The 19,186-nt window shown below is 43.1% G+C and overlaps 1 protein-coding gene across 1 annotated transcript; it reads right to left on the bottom strand.

The window, feature by feature from the left end:
• Positions 1-8,360: 8,360 nt before the first annotated feature.
• On the bottom strand, positions 8,361-18,526 carry PROX2 (prospero homeobox 2). Its single transcript, XM_055303609.1, is given in 5 exon segments — positions 8,361-10,342; positions 11,783-11,977; positions 13,237-13,365; positions 17,208-17,635; positions 17,638-18,526. Coding segments are annotated over 5 exon segments (1,827 nt in total). The 3' UTR covers positions 8,361-10,156.
• Positions 18,527-19,186: the final 660 nt, after the last annotated feature.

Below are 19,186 nucleotides of genomic sequence, written 5' to 3'. Positions count from 1 at the left end.
ACCTCTTGCAGAAAGTAACTCAAAATGGATCATAGAACTAAATGTAAAACATAAAACTATAAAGCTCTTAGAAGATAACATAGAAGTAAACCTAAATGAGTTTGGTGATGACTTTTTAGATCACCAAAGACACAACCCATGAAAGAAAGAATTGATAGGTTGGCCTTGATTCAAATTAAAATTTCTGCTCTATGAAAGACACTGTCAAGAGAAATGCCACAGACTGGGAGAAAATATATGTAAAATACGTATCTGATAAGGACTATTATCCAAAATATACAAAGAACTCTTAAAACTCAGGAATAGGAAAACAACCCAATTTAAAATTGGGCCAAAGGAGTTAACAGATAGGTCATCAAAAAGATAAAGTCAGCAAATGAGCATATGAAAAGATGCTTCATACCATATGTCTTCAGGGAAATTAAAATGAAAACACAAGGTATCAACACACACCATTAGAATGGCCAAAATCTAGATCACTGATGACAGCAAATGCTGGTGAGAATGTGCAGCAACAGGAACTCTTATTCATTGCTGGTGAGAATGCAACATGGATACCACCACTTTGGAAGATAGTTGACAGTTTCTTAGGGGAGTTGAAAACTATGGCCACACAATAACCTAAACATGGATGTTCATAGAAGCTCTATTCATAATTGCCAAAATTTGGAAATAACCAAGATATCCTTCAGAGGTGAATGGTTAAGTAAACATATCCAAACAATGGAGTGTTACTCAACACTAAAAAGAAATGAGCTGTCAAGCCATCAAAAGACATGGAGGAAACTTAAATGCGTGTTAATAAATGAAAAAATCATACACTACACATTATATAATCCCAACTATATGACATTCTGGAAAAGGCAACACTATGTGGACAGTAAAGATTAGTGATTGGTTGCTAGGGGTTAGTGAGAAGGGAAGCACTTTTAGGGCAATGAAACTATTCTGTACGATAACCATAAATGTAGATACATGTCATTTATACTTGTTCATACTCAGAATATACAGCACAAAGGGTGAACACTAATGAAAACCATGGACTTTGAGTGATGCTGATGCACATAGTTTCATCAGTTGTAACAAATATACCATTCTGGTGGGATGTTAATAATGAGGGAGCCTAAATGCTTATATGGAGGCAGGCAATACATAGGAAATCTATGTATCTTCGGCTTGATTTTGCTGTGAACCCAACATGACTCTTAAGTCTATTTTTTTAATTATATACTTTCAGGATGTTCTGTTTTTCATAAGATCCCTCTGCTTTCACTAGATGTGAATCTGAGTGTGTCGGTAGGGCCTCTCCAAGATCTGAACAGCATTCCTTAAGTTTATTGTCAGGGAAGTATATTGACAGTGAAGGCCTTAAACCAAGAACTGGTATGGTTCTGGTTGAATTGCTTAGATTCCATAAGCACTTGAACATAAGATTACTCTCTACATATACATGTTTGGAAAAACAATGAAACAAACAGTGTTCCATATGAAAAGTCCTATGCTAGAGCAGGTAATTATAAAACTTTATATCTAAAAATTGCCTGGGGATCTGTTAAAACAAGGCTCAACCAATGATATACTTAAAACAATTAGAGTCTAGAGGTAGGACTCAGGCATAAGTAATTTAAAAAAAAAAACTTTGTCTTTGAAGATTTTATTTACTTACTTGAGGGAGAGAGCATGTGTGGGTGGAGGGGCAGAGGGAGAGGGAGAAGCAGACTCCTTGCTAAGTGGGAGGCCCATGCAGGGCTCCATACCAGGACCCTGAGATCATGACCCAAGCCAAAGTCAGACATTTAACCAATTGAGCCACCCACGCATCCCTTAAAGTTTTTTGTTTGTTTGTTTTAGTAATGTCTACACCAAATGTGGGGCTTGAACTCATGATTCTGAAATCAAGAGTCATATGTTCTACTGACTGAGTCAGCCGAGCATCCCCTCATTGGTAATTTTTAAAGTTTACCAGGTAGTTCAAGCGTGCAGCCAAGTTTGAAAACCAGAGGGCTAAAAGAGATGTTTAATTTTATTCTATCTCCATCTAAAGATAAGTTCATTAATCATAATTTCTAAGGGCCTTGGTCTGTTAGTACTTTGCAGGTGTGGTAGATGTTGGAAGTGTTGGAAGGATACTTGTTAGTAACAATGAAACTCCTTAAGTGCAAAGTAAAATCCATATAGCTTGAAAGTTAAGTACTTGAAAGTCCAAAGGTGCTTGATAGACAAGAAATAGTCTAGGCACATGGAGAATCTGGCTTATTGGGAGCGAATAAAAGCCAAGATTTAAAGTGTCTTTTAATATGAAACACATATGTGCCCCTGGGCCTGAAAACAAGCCATAGCCCTTCAAGTTGTAGTGAAGCTTCCTAACAACAGAAGTAAGTTGTGGTACAATGTCATTTAAACTGGAAAGTTTGGAGGAGAAGTTAGATTTGTGGAGGGGGTCATAGATGGGAGAAGACAAGTGCATTGGGTAGGCAGGACAAGTATTTTTTTTTTATGACTTTTGATTCTGAGGACAGAATTAGCTGATAGTTCTGATTATCTGTGTACACAGAACAAAACCAAGTAAACAGTAACAAAATGAAAAATTGATATTTAATTAAGAAGCTAGAATGTACCTTATTAAATTAGCCTGCCTTGGTATTTAAAATAATTAGTTATTTGTGGTTTTAAATGTCCTTATAAAAGCACTCTTATTTATGGTGGTGTGGACTTTTATTTGCTTCTTATTTAAGGGACATTAGTCCTTAAGTAGAACTCTACCAAAGATTCTGATTCTACATGGTGTGTGTGTGGCGGGGGGGGAGGGGGTGGTTAACTTTGTATTTTGAAATAATTATAGATCCATAGAAAGTGCAAAAAATGTGCAGAGAAATCCTCATGCATCCTTCACCAAGTCCGCCCATATGGTAAGATTTTATATGAATCAGAGATGTCTCAAAACCAAAAAATTGACATTGGAATACTCCACAGAGCTTATTCAGATTTTTAATTTTAAAAGCAGTGTGTGTGTGTGTGTGTGTGTGTGTGTGTGTGTGTGTGTCTGGTTCTGTGCAATGTTATCATGCATAACTTCATGTAACACCTCTGTATTCCAGATACTGTGCTCCACATGGGACTTGAAGAACTGTTAAGGGGTATGGAATGAGTTGTTTTGCTTGTGGTCCCATCACCAGCTTGAGTTCAGGACTTTGTATTTTGGGGGACTGCTGCTTTGTGGGGATAGGTAGCTTAGCTTTTGCAACAGAAAGTGACTTTTCTTCTTTTATTTGATCATCATTAAAGGTGTTTTTATCAAGGACTATGTTTTGAGGAGGTAAATCATGGTCACTTTATATGAAGGAAGTGAAATGATAAATTTATACCCCAAAATGTAAAAATCTGTTATTGGTCTTTCTTTTGGGGGCAGATCCACCAATTCTGGCACAACAGCAATAGACTACTAGAAAGTTCCTTCTCTGCCAAGTTTTAGAACATTGGAGACTTGCTCAATAAATGATGCATCTTTGTGGTTCCTGAAACAGAAGACTGCCCCTCACCCAGGGAAATGCCCTGATGTGTTTGAAGTGACTAGATATAATTTTGTAATAAAGAAACAGAAGCAGTCACTTAGTAGAATCTTCTAAGCATTGTCAACATAATTAAACTCTGCCTCACATATGTTTTTTAGGTAATTGCTGTCTCCAGAGCTTAAGGATACATAATCCTATCTACCATTTACAGGGCATGAGGATCTTAATTGCCTTTGCACCTAATATATCAAAACTAAGGTGTTTAGGAATATAAACTCAGTGCCATTAAACCTTTTGTTCCTAGTATTTGCTGATAAATCTACAATCTAACAAAACTGCTTATATGTGTGTTGTTCTAATACCGGCACCCTAGTCTTTCTTGGAAACTCTTATTTCTGATTCTATTTTTAGCAAGAATCCTATAGGAGAGAAGAGTTCTGGGGCTGGTTGGTTGGTTGGTTGGAAAATTCTGGTTGGCCCAGTAAACTCAGCTCTGATGAAGTAATGGGATATGTGATGAGAAATGAGTGTCAAAACATCAAGATAGTAATCTTGAGCAAAAGCATCTTTGGGGTATTTATAAAGAATACATGCCACCAGGTGTAATTATGGAGGTTTTATTTTTTTAGGGATTTAATATAGTAAGAACTCAGCAAAGCATCAAGTTGATAATCCCACTGTCTCATAACACTGGGTTTGAAAAAGTCCATTTATTTTGGAACAGAGTAGCCAAAAAACCTTAAAGTCTTAAATATTCTGAAAAAGATAATCAACCCACATTCATGAAAAAAAGCAGAGGAGGAAGATTATCAACATTAATGACTATAAAATGAAGAGAACCAGAAAAGGGGCCAGTTTATCTGCAATAAAAAAGCAAGCTTAAAAAAATAAAAATAAAAAAGCAAGCTTATCTATGTGGAAATGTGATCTTGAACATACATTTTATTTTATTTTAGATTTATTTATTTATTCATTCATTCAGAGAGCGAGAGAGAGGCAGAGACACAGGCAGAGGGAGAAGCAGGCTCCATGCAGGAAGCCTGACATGGGACTCAATCCCAGGTCTCCAGGATCACACCCCGGGCTGCAGGCGGCGCTAAACTGCTGCGCCACCGGGGCTGCCCTTGAACATATATTTTAAATGTTAGAGAGAAGAGCATAGTTGTGTCAGTGTATTTCCCCCTATACATGCACCCAATCTTTTAGGGAGTAAAACAGCTGCAAAGATGTTTTGAACAACTGTACAGGAGTTAAGAAAAGATCCAAGCCAGTCTCTTCAGTGGACACTGATACAGCCCCAAAAAACAGTTGTTGGGAAGTTAAGGGACGCCTGGGTGGCTCAGTGATTTGAGTGTCTGCCTTCAGCTCAGGGCCTGATCCTCATTCTAGGGATGGAGTCTTGCATCAGGCTTCCTGCAGGGAGCCTGCTTCTCCCTCTGCCTATGTCTCTGCCTCTCTCTCTCTCTGTCATGATAAATAAATCTTAAAAAAAATATGTGGCATGTTGAATAATTTTAGAAATACTACATTTAGTCACTAAGTTTAAAGTTAAGAGTGTCAGACTATGTATTGGCCTGTAAACGACAAGTCTTTAGTAACCAAATGGCAAATAGCAATAGTAGTTATGTCATGTGCCAAATAGACAGGTCAACATAGGATTGTTATGAAGAGTAAATGAGGGAATGCATATAGACTTTATAGCACAAGGCTTTTTTTTAGCTGGATTTTCTTTCCCTCTCAGAAAATATTAACATCTCGGTTTAAAGTTAAGTTTTATGATGTCACCACAGCTCTTAGTGCACTTTATTGCACGGTTATAGTAAAAATATTAAGAATATGTCTTGGGACTATAACGTCACACATCAGAGCTGTTTTTTTAAGGTTTGCATTATTTTTTTAAAGACTTTATTTAAAAAAAAACAAAAGATTTTATTTATTTATTCATAAGAGACACATAGAGAGACAGAGACATAGGCAGAGGGAGAAGCAGGCTCCACACAGGGAGCTTGATGCGGGACTCGATCCTGGGACTCCAGTATCATGCCTTGGGCCCAAGGCAGGCACTAAACCACTGAGCCACCCAGGGATCCCCAGAGCCATTCTTAAGCTAAGAAATCTTTTTCCACTGTAAAGCAATCCAAATTCCTGACTTTGCTAACAGTTCAGGACTGCTAAGTAATAATATAGCGAAGATCATACTGGGCAGTCAGAATGGGCTGAGAATTTCACATGTATTATTTTACCTAAACATTCAAACATTACTGTGAGGTAGATACTATTTTGTTATCTCCATTTTGCAGATGGGAAAGCTGAGGCCAAGAGAGTAACTTGCAGAGATCCATAGCCAGTAGGTGCTTGAGCCCGGATGAAACAAGCTTCTGGGGCTCTTGCACTTAACTGCAGTACTCTTCCTAAGAAAGGTATTGGTTGAGAGGAAGGGCGGCAGATCAGATGCTGAGGATAAAGTGGGGAAAATGTTAAGGTAGAGCCAGCATTCTTGCTCAAAGCTAAATGTCCAGGCCAGAAGTGGTTATCAAGGAATAGGAGCTTGAGCCACAGAAGTCAGGAAATGAAGAGGAGGGTGGTTCAAAGAGAAGACTATGTATGACCTGATATATATTTGAGGGGTGATTGGAGAATTTGGAAATAGCAAAACAAGTCTATGTGCATGAAGGGGTGAGATTGTGAGAAACCAAACCCAGAAGACTGTTGGTGAAGGAGGAAGCCAATTCCTCAGAGTGGGTAGATGTGTGAACTGGTGAGGCTCAGGATGGATGTTCTTACTGTTTTCGTTGTGTTTACCTCTCAACGTTTCCTCAGACATTCCCTTCTTCCTCTGGAGGCTAACATCTGGGGTTTGTTTTAGCATTCAACTCCTGCATACTTTAGATTTGTGTAGTCTGAAAGAATTTTTTCTTGTCAATAGGAATTGTGTCCCCCTGAAAAATACTCTTCATGAATTATCTTTTTCCACAGGTGAGCACTTAATACATATATTTAAATTGTAGGTACCATGATCTACCTCAGAGATACAGCATGTATTATCAATACTCAAATAGGTCATCAGAGCTCATTCTTTACAGTGTGTGTTATATATACTTAAATCTGACCAAGAATATTTTTATACTTTCATAAGAAGTATTATATTTGCTATATTTTCACAAGTTCTCTTCCAAAGTATCAAGCCCTGAAGCAATTGTTAAGAATTGTAGAGCACTTCTCAAATTCAAATGTGCATATTTTAATCATCAGCCTGACAGAACTGTAACTTATTTTAGCCAACATGTTCTTTAGTGATGTCATACCCATCACTCTTTCATTATTGGTTTTTTTTGTCAGTCCTGAGAAAATTATCTTGCATTATGTGAATCTATGCAAATGCCTAATGGAGTTTGTATAAAAACTCCAAACATCAAAAGATTTTTAAATTTTCTATTTTGTTTTGAATGCACATATAATGAAACTTTTGATCTACTTTACAGAGTCAAAACTATAAAGAAAAAGAGCTAGAGTCAAAGATTTTGAAAATCTAGAATATATAGGGTTTCATCCAGGAAACTGGTTACCATAATTTAAGGTAATTTTAAAAGGATTTTTAAAAGAAATATTTTAAAAGGATTTTTAAAAGAAATATTTTCTAAAGGTACATGTAAAGTTATGCTGTAGAAGTCTTGTCTTAAATTATTTTTTTCTGTATTCTGTTACTAAAAACGAAGACAGGCTATTTTTTAAAGTGGACCCGTGAACCTCCCGAAAGTGATGGGGTTGAGGTGCAGAACCTTATTAGAGAGCTTTGTTCCCTCTGCCCTGTAGGCTTAGCCCTTCCTTGGATGGGAAGGAAACAGTTCAGGCATCATCCATCTCCCCAGGAGGTGTGCAAACCTGGTTTGGAGCTATGTGTACTATGTGAATCCATGTTTGAAATAGGGTTTCTAGTGAACCTTTTCCTGCATGCAATGCCAACTAACTGCCTGCTTTTAATTGGGCATTAACTCCCTAATAGATAGCGCCATCATCATTAACCAGGGTCCAGGTCCTACTCTCTACCATTGAAGGATTAGACAATTATGCAGTGTTTGACCAGACTTTGAAAATGCCTGATTTGGAACAGAAGAGTGCCCACAAATACCTTAATGGAAAGACTGGCCAGCCCTCTGGCAATGTTATGACAGCTAAAAGAACTTAATAACCAGCTCAAAGTGTGTTCCCAACAGAGAAAGAGATATACTTGGTAGAAACAAAAATATAAAAGATGAGAATTCTTCTATTGGCAGAGCATGTATATTTATACATTCTTCTGTGTTTAGGTCAGTGGTTGGAGAACACTTCCTGGAAGGACCGGGGTACACAAATGTTTTCAATTTGAGCTTGTACATTTCATCTAATTGGTCCCTGGGACAAGGTTCACTGCCCTGGAGGTGACTTGGCTTCATCTTTCAAACACACACTAATGAATTTCAGGTCTGGGACAGAAAATGGCTGCTCCGTATCAGACAATCATGTGAACTTGGAATTGTTTCCCATGAATGTCTTCAAGGACTATGTAATACCACTCTGGATAGTGGGTTTTTCTGCCATCTCCAACCACAGATAACTTCCCTTGCTCAGGATACTCCGTGCTTGCCTACTTTTAAAACTTAGATTTAGGGGATCCCTGGGTGGCGCAGCGGTTTGGCGCCTGCCTCTGGCCCAGGGCACGATCCTGGAGACCCGGGATCGAATCCCACATCGGGCTTCCGGTGCATGGAGCCTGCTTCTCCCTCTGCCTGTGTCTCTGCCTCTCTCCCTCTCTGTGACTATCATAAATAAATAAAAAATCAAAAAAAAATTTAAAAAAAAAAATAAAACTTAGATTTGGCATATTGCTTCATTTTTGAAGGGAACATTGTGGGAGAAAATATGGCAAAGATCATCTAAGTGGAGCCCGGTGTATTAAAGGACATTTAGAAATAATCTTAAAGCAACCTGAAAAGATTGGTTTGGGTTGAATACATCTGCTTTGGTTTTCCTCTCAGCTGTTTGAAGTAAGAGAATATTCAAAAGGAAGACATTTTGCATATCTTTTTATATTGATACATCTACAGGGATTTTATCTCCTCTGATCCAGCTCACCCAAAAAGTCAAGGAAGTGGGGTAGTTGAATATAGAAACGTGTTTTGTGTAGATGGAGAAGTAGGCTAATGAAGTCACAGACATCCTTTCATCAGAATGACTGGCCCTAAATAAAATAAAATAAAATAAAATTTTAAAAAAAAAAGAATGACTGGCCCTGAGCTCTGTGTGGCCCCCCCAATCCAGCCTGCACACCTTTGCAGTGCTTATAGAGACTTGGCTCTGACTAGTGTAGAAGACAAATGCAGTTAGTTACTCAGCTTTGCGCATGTCTTGCCTATATGCTCAGAGTGAGTCACAATTTGTGTTGGGCCAATAGGTGAAAAAAATGTTGATTTCATGAATTTCTGTAATTTCCTTATGGAGTGGGAGAATTTCTGTTTCTGCATGTGCTGCTATATTTCTCCCATTTATGCCATTCATCGTCTGTGAGACTGTGCACAGGCTGTGCATGTCTCCTGTCTGAACCTCAGTTCCCTCCTTCCTCTCTTAAGCAAGGTGTGCCAGGTGATCTCCTAAGGCCCCTTCCAGCTTCCAAGTCTGAAGTTCAGTTTCTTCTGTACATAAGAGGTCGGGGCATCAGTTGCATTAGCCATCTAGAGCCTACTTGGGTTTTCTCATTGATAAACTCCCAGCAGATGAGTGAATGAACAGCAACACTCAAGTTCAGCAGAGAATTTGCATTGGGCATGCTGGAATGATCAGTGAAAATCCTGGGTGATGAAGCATTCCTGAGTGTCGGGCAGGGCTTGTCAGATGACAGTGCCCCATCAGTGCTGGATGCTTCCTGGGCATGGTGGCCTGTTTGAGATCACAAAAAAGCAGCATGAGGTAGTCTTGCATAGAGTCTGGCATCAGAAGGGCTTGGGTACCTCCACACCCCTGGCCATCCCCACTGACCCAAATACCCTAGCCTTATTACCTTGGCAAGTTACTTCACAGCTCTACAACTTAGGTTTGGTTATTTTTCAAATGAAGATAATATCTATTTTTCTGAGTGAAAAGCATAAAGATAATGTGTTTGAAAGTGTCTAGCAAAGAGGTGGACCTCCATAAATAGGTAACTAAACCCAGAAATGTATAAAAATAAAACACAAAAGATAATTTTATCTGAAAGCCAAGGGGGGGCAGAAAACTAACATTTGTGTAGTGAGTAACATTTCATAGAGGGCTTTAAGACAGAACATCTTTTAATCCTCCCAACCTGGTTTTACAGATGCAGAGATCCTGGCAAAGTTCTCAGGGTCACAACACCTGGAAAACAGTGGAGTCAAGATTTAAGATCTGATTACAAACTGTTGTGCCCTTTTCACAATATGCTACAAACATACCATTGCATTTGGTTGATATATTTTATAGTTAAGATTATGCCTGTAATGACTCTGAAAAAGGAAATAAAGGACCAGAAATGGTAATGGTACCTATGTGGGGGGTTTCTCCTTATGCCCTTTTTATATGCCTACAGCTATACTGACTGCCATTTAAGACAAACCCAGGAAGCCCTGGCCAGTTGCTCCTCACTTTATGGGGTCTTAGTTCCGAAACAGCTCCTGAGGATAGTTGGAAGATTTGAATATCTCTGGGATGTCACTGTCCAGTTTCGAAATAATTTTATAAATGGGTTTCTTCCAGGAAGGATCTGAGTCTTTCCCCGTGGAGACAGCCCTGAAGAACTCCTGTAACGTCAAGCTGGCAATTTCCAAGAAGCAATCTGGTACCTGCATTCCCAGAGAGACCCACAAGAAAGAAAAGACATGAGGCTATGGAGCCCTAATGCTGTGCAGACCTCAATGCTGCCTGTTCCTTGGGTGACGGGCTGAGAAGAGCATCTCTACTCTCCTGGCCCTAGATTTCTGCAGCCCTAAGAATTTCCCCTGCTCTCTCATCAAGTACAAACCTTAAAATGATGGTCCCTGTGAGACAGCCCTGGGAAAAAGCATATCAGGGGCACTCTACTTTGTAGGAAAAGCTGCTTCTACTAATGGTGATGTTTTTAGTAAGTGGGAAGCTCTGACTCTGATTGAAATTAAATTTGTGGTTCAAAGGAGGTTTTTAGTATTCTTTTCCTTAGTGGCTGATGTTGAAAGGCATGCCCTCAAATTTACAACTGTTGTATCTTTTGGAGTTGGATCCAAAAGACTTGGAATCATTCCTGCTTCCAAAGCCAAGTATGAGGTTGAGGGGACTCAAGAATATGTTCCAGGACCTCACACAGACTGGCACCATAAATGATGGGGGAGTCCCACAGGTCATCTAAATCCAGCCTGGCCCAGGGCTGGCCAGGACTGCATGCCAAATGACCACCCCATGTGGAAACATAGGCAGCACTGCTCCCCCTCCACACCCCCTGACCCCAGAAGCCTCAGAAAGGAGGCTTAAGTTTCCAAACATATCATGACTGAACATCTGGTAGATGCCAATAGTTCTTCCCTTTTTGGAGGTATCAGAATCAAGTGAGAAGGGCAAGGAGAGGGGAGTGTAGTCAGTGACCTACAGAGCAGGATGACAGTCCAGCAGAGCTGTTGGCTGCACACAAGGAAATGCGTGCCTAGATTAGGAGTTGTCACAGATGACATTTAGGCCATGTGCTCCCCCTTTACTGATGCTTTACCTCTAAGGTGCCACCAGTGTGCCTTCATAGAGATTCCCAAAGGACCAAGAAGCTTGAGTCCTGTTTATTCAGTATTTACAGAAAGAAAGGATTTGAGGTGACTTGCCATGAAAGGCCCACAAATAAAACTGTTCAAATGAGAAAAAAGGAACCAAATGATGAAATGAACAGAAATTGTAAGGAAAATGGAGGCCAAGTCTAGGTGCTACCATCATTTAGTGGTGTGCCTCCTGGATAGAAGGGGGAAAAGGTCAACAAGCTATGGAACTTTTCAGTACAGAGCATTAAATCTAAAATGGCACAACACCTGGTCAACTTCTGCTTTAGTTTCAGAATGAAGACTGGCTGTATATTCATCTTGTGACATCCAACTGTTGCCTAAGAGAAGATGTTGAGTCTTATCTTTGTGGGCAATACAGACATTGGCCCCAAGCTGCCTTGGCTCTCACTGACTTAAGGACAGACACAGAAAGGGATCTTTTCTAAAACTCAATCACAAAGGGAAGGCAATCATCAGACCTCATGGGACCCAAGTATATGGTCTTACCTCAAAGTCATTTCCCTTGTTATAGTGCATATTGAGAGTTCGATAAAGTTCTGAGTTGCGGAGTACCACCAGCATTTTGGGATTTGTGACACCATCTGAAATCGCTTGCCGGGCAAATTTCTCCATTTGGATGTAATAAAACTCACGGAAGTTGCTGAACCATTTGATCATCTGGGAGGTTATGCAGCGGTTGAACTGTACAAACAATAGGCTCCATCAGGTCAGATGTTTACCATGAGGTGCTCAGCTTCCAGTTCAGCATAGGGCTTAATAAGGAGGGCTTCAACCACCATTAAAAAGGGCTTTCATTTTTTTAGAGGGGGGGGGCAGAGAGAATCTTGAGCAGTCCCCAACCCAGGGGTTGATCTCACAATCCTGAGATCATGACCTGAGCTGAAATCAAGAGTTGGATGGTTAACTAACTGAGCCACCCAGGCACTCCAAAAAGGGCTTTATTTTAAAAAGAAGTCACAGCTGTTTTCCTAGCCTATTCACTTATACACAGAAAAATCTCAATTAGCTACAATGTCTATTAGAAAATATTGTTTTCATTATACTATATGTTGGCAAATTAAATTTTAATTTTAAAAAAGAAGGAAAATGTTTTTGATATACTGGAATTATGACTTAAAAATTTTTTAAAAAAATTTTTTACCCATGAAAAGCTTTCCATGGTGTCTAGTATAACATTGGGAGGACCTGGGGTCAAGGCCAGATGTTTCTGCTGTGCATGGCAGCCCCAGAGCCTTCTGTCGGGTCAAGTGCAAAAAGAAGGGATAAAGGTGTAGACTGGAGAGCAGTTCGTAGCAACCATACAGTTGCAGAATGAATTGAAATTAGAGCTTGGTGCAGGAGCCACTTGAGCAACTGAATATGAGGGAAAGGTCTGAAAAAAATGCAAAGATGTAGATACAAAATATTAGCAGCCCAATCCCAACACCCAGGGTAGAAGAGTCCCTCAGAAGCTTTTCAGGCACAGGCAAGGTCTGGTTCCAACCACCAGAGGTTGATTCTCCTGTCACACTCGATCTCTCTGCGCCTTCAATCAGGTTTGAAAGGTAGCACTTTGAATAGAAACAAGACAGTGAGGAAAAAAAAAAGAAACAAGACAGTGTACAACCCTTTATATATTCCTTCTTTTTCATGGTCTCCACAGTAGAGACAAAATACTAGGCTGAGATGCCATTTACTAATGTTTCCCTCTCCCTGCCACTTTCCCTCACCCCCCTCTACCCATTTGTTTCTGGGAATATCTACAGCTCAAAAGTTTAAAATTCAGATACCTAATCTTTGTGGCCCAAAGTTATTCATGCAGAGTCTCAACCCAGAACTGGAAATCCTACTGATGCCATCAGCAACATGAAGGGGACCTGAAGTGCTTGCCTCCCACTGGCCAGAACCCAGTGCCTCTTGGGAGTTTTGTAGAGGCTTTCAGAGGTGATAAATGACTCTACCTGGACATCAGGGAAGTAAGCCTTCAGGAGGTTGGAGCTGGGGTAGCGTGTGAAGAAAAACATCAGTTTGGCCTTCTTCAAGTGACCGGGATTTAGGCCCTCCTGGATTTATCTCAGCGTCAAGGAAAACTAACACCAGCTTGTCAGATAATTTTATCAATTTATCCAAATAATGAATAGTCCTACTCCTTATGGTTTCTATTTTATTTCATTTTATTTTTTTCTGGTTGAATGGTGTATTAGTTCCATTTTTTTTGTCTCTATGAAGTCTGATCAGATACACTTTTTCTTAGGGTGCCTGGCTGGCTCAGTCGGTAGAGCACATGATTCTTGATCCTGGGGTCTTGAGTTTAAGACCCCCACTGGGCTTGAGCTTACTGAAAAAAACTAAAAAAAAAAAAAAGAGCTTTTTCCAGATGTTGAATACCATATATGTACGGTAGATTTGCAGAATTTAAAAAACATTTTGATGTGTAAAAGTTCTGTGGCACATAGGATCTCAGCTTGTCGTACTTTGTGTGTGTGTGTGTGTGTGTGTGTGTGTGTGCTTTCAGAATAGAATGGGAAGAGATGGCAAGTCTGTGCCAGATCTCAAAATCCCACATAGAGATTTCCTTCCCCTTCTCTGCCTCAGTTTCCCTGTCTGTAAAATGAGGTGAGCTAACTGGTCCCTGTTCTACTCTCACAGCTCCCTTTGCAGTGTTCAAGCCAACAAACGCCTAACCAGCCTGAGTACCAGATCCCAGTTTGCTTCGGCTCAGGAAGCTTGAATTTCTTGACTGTGCATGCTCCCAGCATGGCTGGCAGAGCTCTCCCTCACCCCTTCCCTGTGAAATATTTCCTTGCTGAATCAGGCCTTCCTTACCCTGGGCTGTTGAGGCTTTTTGTACAAATCTCTGTTGTAGCAGTGACCTTCCTGGAAGTTTTATCACATGTTGTTGTGTCCCCATTTAGAATGTGAGCTCCTTGAGGGCAAGGACCTTATCTTTTCATCTTTGTATTCCACATGCCTAGCCCAGTGCTAGGAATGTAGTAGGTGCTCAATAAATGATTGTTGGCTGAAGGAACAAGTGAGTGATTGGATGGTCAACCTTAATCTGTACCAAAATATGGAAATTATGTTACAACCCCATACCTCACCCTGAGGACAGATCACTTGTCTGCTAATAAGAGCAGGGGCTGTGGTGTGACTGTCTTGCACCAGCGTGGGAAGGAAATAAAGATTCCGACATAAGAACACATAGCATTTCCAGGGAGAGTCCTGGGGCTGGGTGCAAAGCATGACACAGAGTAAGCTTGGAGTTCAGGTCAGAGAGCTATACCTTTAGGACAGTTAAGACTTCCCATAGGACATACCAGTTTAGCCAAAGGAGACCAAACCAACTGATCACAGTTACCACTGGCCATGGCACCCAGGATGCTGCCCTTGTCTCATTTGACCTACTACTTATCCTTCTCGAAGGTTCACAAATGCTGGGGAAAGAAGGCTGGACTTAGGAGTCCAAAGACCCAGTTTCAGATACTGATTTTGCCACCAATTTTATGCAAGCCACTTACCTTCTCTGGGCCTCATTTCTAAAACGTAAGCATGGTAGTTAAAGCTTGTGCTTGGCAGTCAGATCCTGGGTTTGAATCCTGTCTCTTCCGTGTGTCTGTCTCATGACTTTAGGCAGATTAGTTTTCTTCTCTGTCCCTGCCTCTCAGACACCTGATCTAGGGTGGATGCTTGAGGATGAAGAGGTAACACAGGCCCACAGCCCCTTATCTGAAACTCTGGGCCAAATGGGGTTCAGATTTCAGAATTTGTTATTTTATTATGGTCACACGGTGCATGTGCCATATGTTAGTTAATGGTCAGAGCAGGGGCTGTGGCAGCAGTCCATAAACCAACACGTTCCTATTTCCACAGCAAAGTGGATGGCTACTTACACTAAGTGAATAGTCTATAAAGAGCCTCCAATCAGTGCAGGTCAGGTTTTGGCACCAAAAATGTTTCCATCAACCTTAGAGGGAAGAAATGACAGGGATTTTCAGAGCTCTTGAGTTCCAGAATTGTGGCTAAGTGGCGGTGGACGCGTACATGGGAACGGCTGCTGGCGCTGCCTGCCGCAGGGAAGGTGCGCAGCAGATGCTGCCCCCTACTGGCTGTCTCGTCACTCCTGCTCTGCCTGTTGCAGAAGTTTGTGATAGTTTTTTTACACTTCAAAGTAGCTTGCTCTCCGTAGCTTCCCTGGGCCAGGAACACATCTCTAACGGAGGGTAGGCAACAGGAACGAGGGAATGGTCGGGAACCAGGATGCTGCCCAGGGGCCTCAAATCACTCCTGGCAGCCAGGCCCTGTGCATGGGCTCCCAACGCTCTCGGAATTCCAGTCCTTATTTTCCGGAGCAGGGCTAGGCACCTTGGGTAGGTGCCCAAGAAATATCAGCATGCCCCTCCCAAGGGAAGTATAGCAGAGAACTTTTGGGGGCTGAGTCCTTTAGGTTTTTTCCACCATGGTCCAACTTTAACCACTAGCCTCTTACCAAAGGCCCAGACAGGTAGCCTTTGTCTTACAAGGCGATGTCCTAACAATCTATCTCTACACCTCCAAGATTTCCTACTGCCCGAGAAGCAGTAGTGGCCTGTGAGGTGTTCTCAGTGTTGGTTTCATGGTTGCTGGTGGCCTGCCTGCCTGCCTGGACAGCTCTCGGCAGTGCCCGAGCTTTAAGGGTGTTTCCAACACCTATGACCAGAAGAGGGCGCTCATGGCATTTAGGACACCAGAGCCCACACCGGTGTGGCCGTTAAGTGGGTCCCACCCCATCTTTCTGCCCCTAAATACAGCTTCCCAGGAGAAGGACATGACTGTTCACACCTGGAAAGCAGCTCCACAGACGCATTGACCTCTGGAGACTCAAGTCTAGGCTTCCCATGAGAACCAGCAGTGGAGCTCCACCCTCTTAAAAAACAACATCCAAACTAATGTGGTCGGGAACTTTAGCCCTACCAGGATGCTTGTTGGAAGAGGATCTTTGGTCATGTGAGGTTGAGGTTGCAGACCTCCTCTTAGAGCTTCACATACAACATCGGCGTGTTAAAGGTTCTGAGAAGTCCCGCAGTCAAACTTCCCAGTGGTCGAAATAACCAGTATTTAAACAACCAGTAGAAATCATCTAGTAGTTACCCAAGCTGTTTTTTTCCCCTAATTTACCAACTATTAATATCCTGAGGGAGGATTACTCTGGGCAACACTATCTGGAAGAGTGGAGTCTGCCTATGGGTTACAATAAGATCCAGATCCCTACAGACCTGGCCGGTGGGGCACCCCCTCCCTCCAGAGGCCTAGCCCCCAACCTCTGGTCATCCTCTCAGCTGCCACTTAGAAGCTGTTCCTTAAACTAAAGGCCTCTTATCTCTTCTGGCTGCCTCTTGGGTCCAGTCCCTCAGGAAAGCATCCCCTTTTCCATCTTCCTCAGAAATTTCTTGTCCTTCATAGTTTCCTGGTGAATTGCCTGGACAATGCATGCTTTTTTGCCTGTGGAGCCAAGAGATTGGGGAAGCCATACTTTAGATGAGGTTCTTCCTTGGACCCTCTCTGCCTAGGTGTATAGGTCACTGACAACCAAATTATGGGGGTTTTCTTCCCATAGGGCATTTGTCATATTTTGGAAGCCCATTTGAGTTTAAAAGCAAACAAAACTCTTTCAGACCCAAAGGAAAGAGTCAGTAGTGGTGGAATCCAGTGTGTCATTGAAGAAGGTAAATGAACCTCCCCAGCAGCCTCAAATCCCAGAATGTGGCCACCACCTTCTCAGAACCTAGTAACTACAAACCACAGGGAAGGAGAGCCTGGAAGCAACAGTAAGGCCATCGGGAGAGCAAAGCCATGTCATGCCATGGAGTTATCTGTCCCCGACTCTGCTCATCTTCCAGACTTCCCATTTCTCTGGGCTGTGGCAACAAGCACTTCAGTTACTAGTAAAGGATACATGGACTGAAGGTAAAGGCAGCACATCCGGGGCAGCCTGCAGGCCACCCTGTTCCAGCTTCACTGAGGGAAGGAGGGCCAGTCTTTCCAAAGGCGGGGAAGCGAAGGGCAAGGGGTACTGCTGCTGCCTCAGAACCGATGGCCGCAGTCTGGCTGCTCCCCAAGGTCGCAGGGCGGACTCTGAGGAGGGATGGCTTTGGAAAGATGAGTCCTGGGGCAGACTGCTGCTCCAGTGACTGCTGGGTCCACACCCCAGTAGCTGGCGGAGAATCTGATTTTCCTGGACTTGGGAAGGTGTGGTCAAAGGGCAGTTTGCTGGGGGACCCTGACAGGGTCTGGAGAACATCCTCAGGGAGACAGGGTACCTAGGAGGATCCAAGGACTTGGCCAGGGATAAGTTTCGCAGTGGGACCCCGGTCAGTGGCTGGCCCTCCTGGGCAAGGTGGCCAAAGGAAAGAGATCTTTACAGGCACCTCTCTCAGGAGGGGAGGGCTCGCTTCTCCCCTCTGGCACAAGCCCCTGGAAGCTTCTGCCCAGCTGAGTCAGGTGGCCTGGGGGATCCAACAGTACCTTTTGTAATACTGAGTCCACAGCTTGGGACACTGCCTCGGTCAACTCTTTCCTCAGAATCTCCAGCAAAGCCCGTGCTCCACACGGAAGGAACCTGGGCTCCTCAGACTCGTATTCCACGTCGGATGCCCTGTGTTTTTCCTCTCCGGAGAGGTCCCCATGGGAGCCCTGGTAGTGGTCACTGCCCACCACCCAGGGCCTAGATCCATAGCCCTTCCTCTGCTTCACACTCAGAGGGCCCTTGTCCGTCTCGGAGCCTCCTGGGTCCTGAGCCGCGTCCCTGGGCTCAGCAGCCTGCAGGATGTGCTTCTGTAAATGTCTTAGCTGTTGCTTCAGCTGATGGAGCTGTTCTCTCACCCGAGGGCCCCCTTTCCTGCTGTCATGGTTCCCAGCAGGGCCTGGCTTCAGGGGGCCTTGCTGCACGGGAAGGCTCTGCTTCCTCTTCCGCTCCCGCGCCCTCTCTGGGCAACATGCGGCCTCCCCGGCTCGGGCACCGTCTGGCAGCAGAGTGTTGGGAGAGAGGCACATGCCTTGGACGATGGTCTCCACTCTGGCCCTCTTTGCCTGGATATTCTCATCCCAGAACCAGTCAGGGTCGGCAAAGCTAGAACTGGGGACTGGGCTCCAGGCAAAGGGGGAGCCTCCGGCCTTCTCTCGGGGGACTGGGCTTCTCTCGCCTTCCATACAGGGCTGTGCCAGGTGGGAGCAAGCCCGGGACAGAGGAGGAAGCAAGCCAGAGTTTGGATCCATCCCCTGGCTCCACGGGCACCTGCTCAGAGGGTTGGTTGCAGCTCCGCAAGGGAATCCCTTCTCCTAAGGTCCTCAGGTGGAGGGGTACCCAGAGTGAGCCAGGGGTTCCTCCTCTGCACTCAGAAGGATGAGAAGCAGCCGTCAAGGATTCAAATTCTGTGGTGCCAGGGCTTACAAACCTGAGCAGACTCTGCAGAACTAAGAGACAGGAAGAAAAGAATAGCGTATGTGACTTTGAGCTGTGCAAACAAATAACCTAGAGATGTTATTAAAATGCAGATTTGGATTCAGCAGGTCTGGGGTGGGACAGAGATTCTGTATCTCTAACCAGCTCCCAGGCGATGCTGTGCTTGCTGGTTGGGATCCTACTTTAAGAAGATTCCTAAGAGAGATCCTTCAGGGAGAAATTCTCTAGCTGGGGCATGACAATAGAATAATAATAATGAATGTAATAGCAGTAGCTAACTGCACAACTGGCATCATGCCAAGAGCTTTACATCCATTACCCAATATAATTCTCATAACAACTCCCTGAGAATGTTGTCATTCTCATTTAAGAGATAAGGAAACAAAACAAGGTTTAACTGATTCAGAGTACTTTCTTAGCATCTACCACCACAGAATCCACACCCCCAACCCCGGCCCTCACCAGCCCCCCCA

This window comes from Nyctereutes procyonoides, unplaced genomic scaffold (genome assembly GCF_905146905.1).
Source record: "Nyctereutes procyonoides isolate TBG_1078 unplaced genomic scaffold, NYPRO_anot_genome, whole genome shotgun sequence".
In the NCBI taxonomy this organism is placed as follows: Eukaryota; Metazoa; Chordata; class Mammalia; order Carnivora; family Canidae; genus Nyctereutes; species Nyctereutes procyonoides.
The sequence above is the reverse complement of the archived record's forward strand: the minus strand, read 5'-3'. Positions and strand labels throughout refer to the sequence as shown.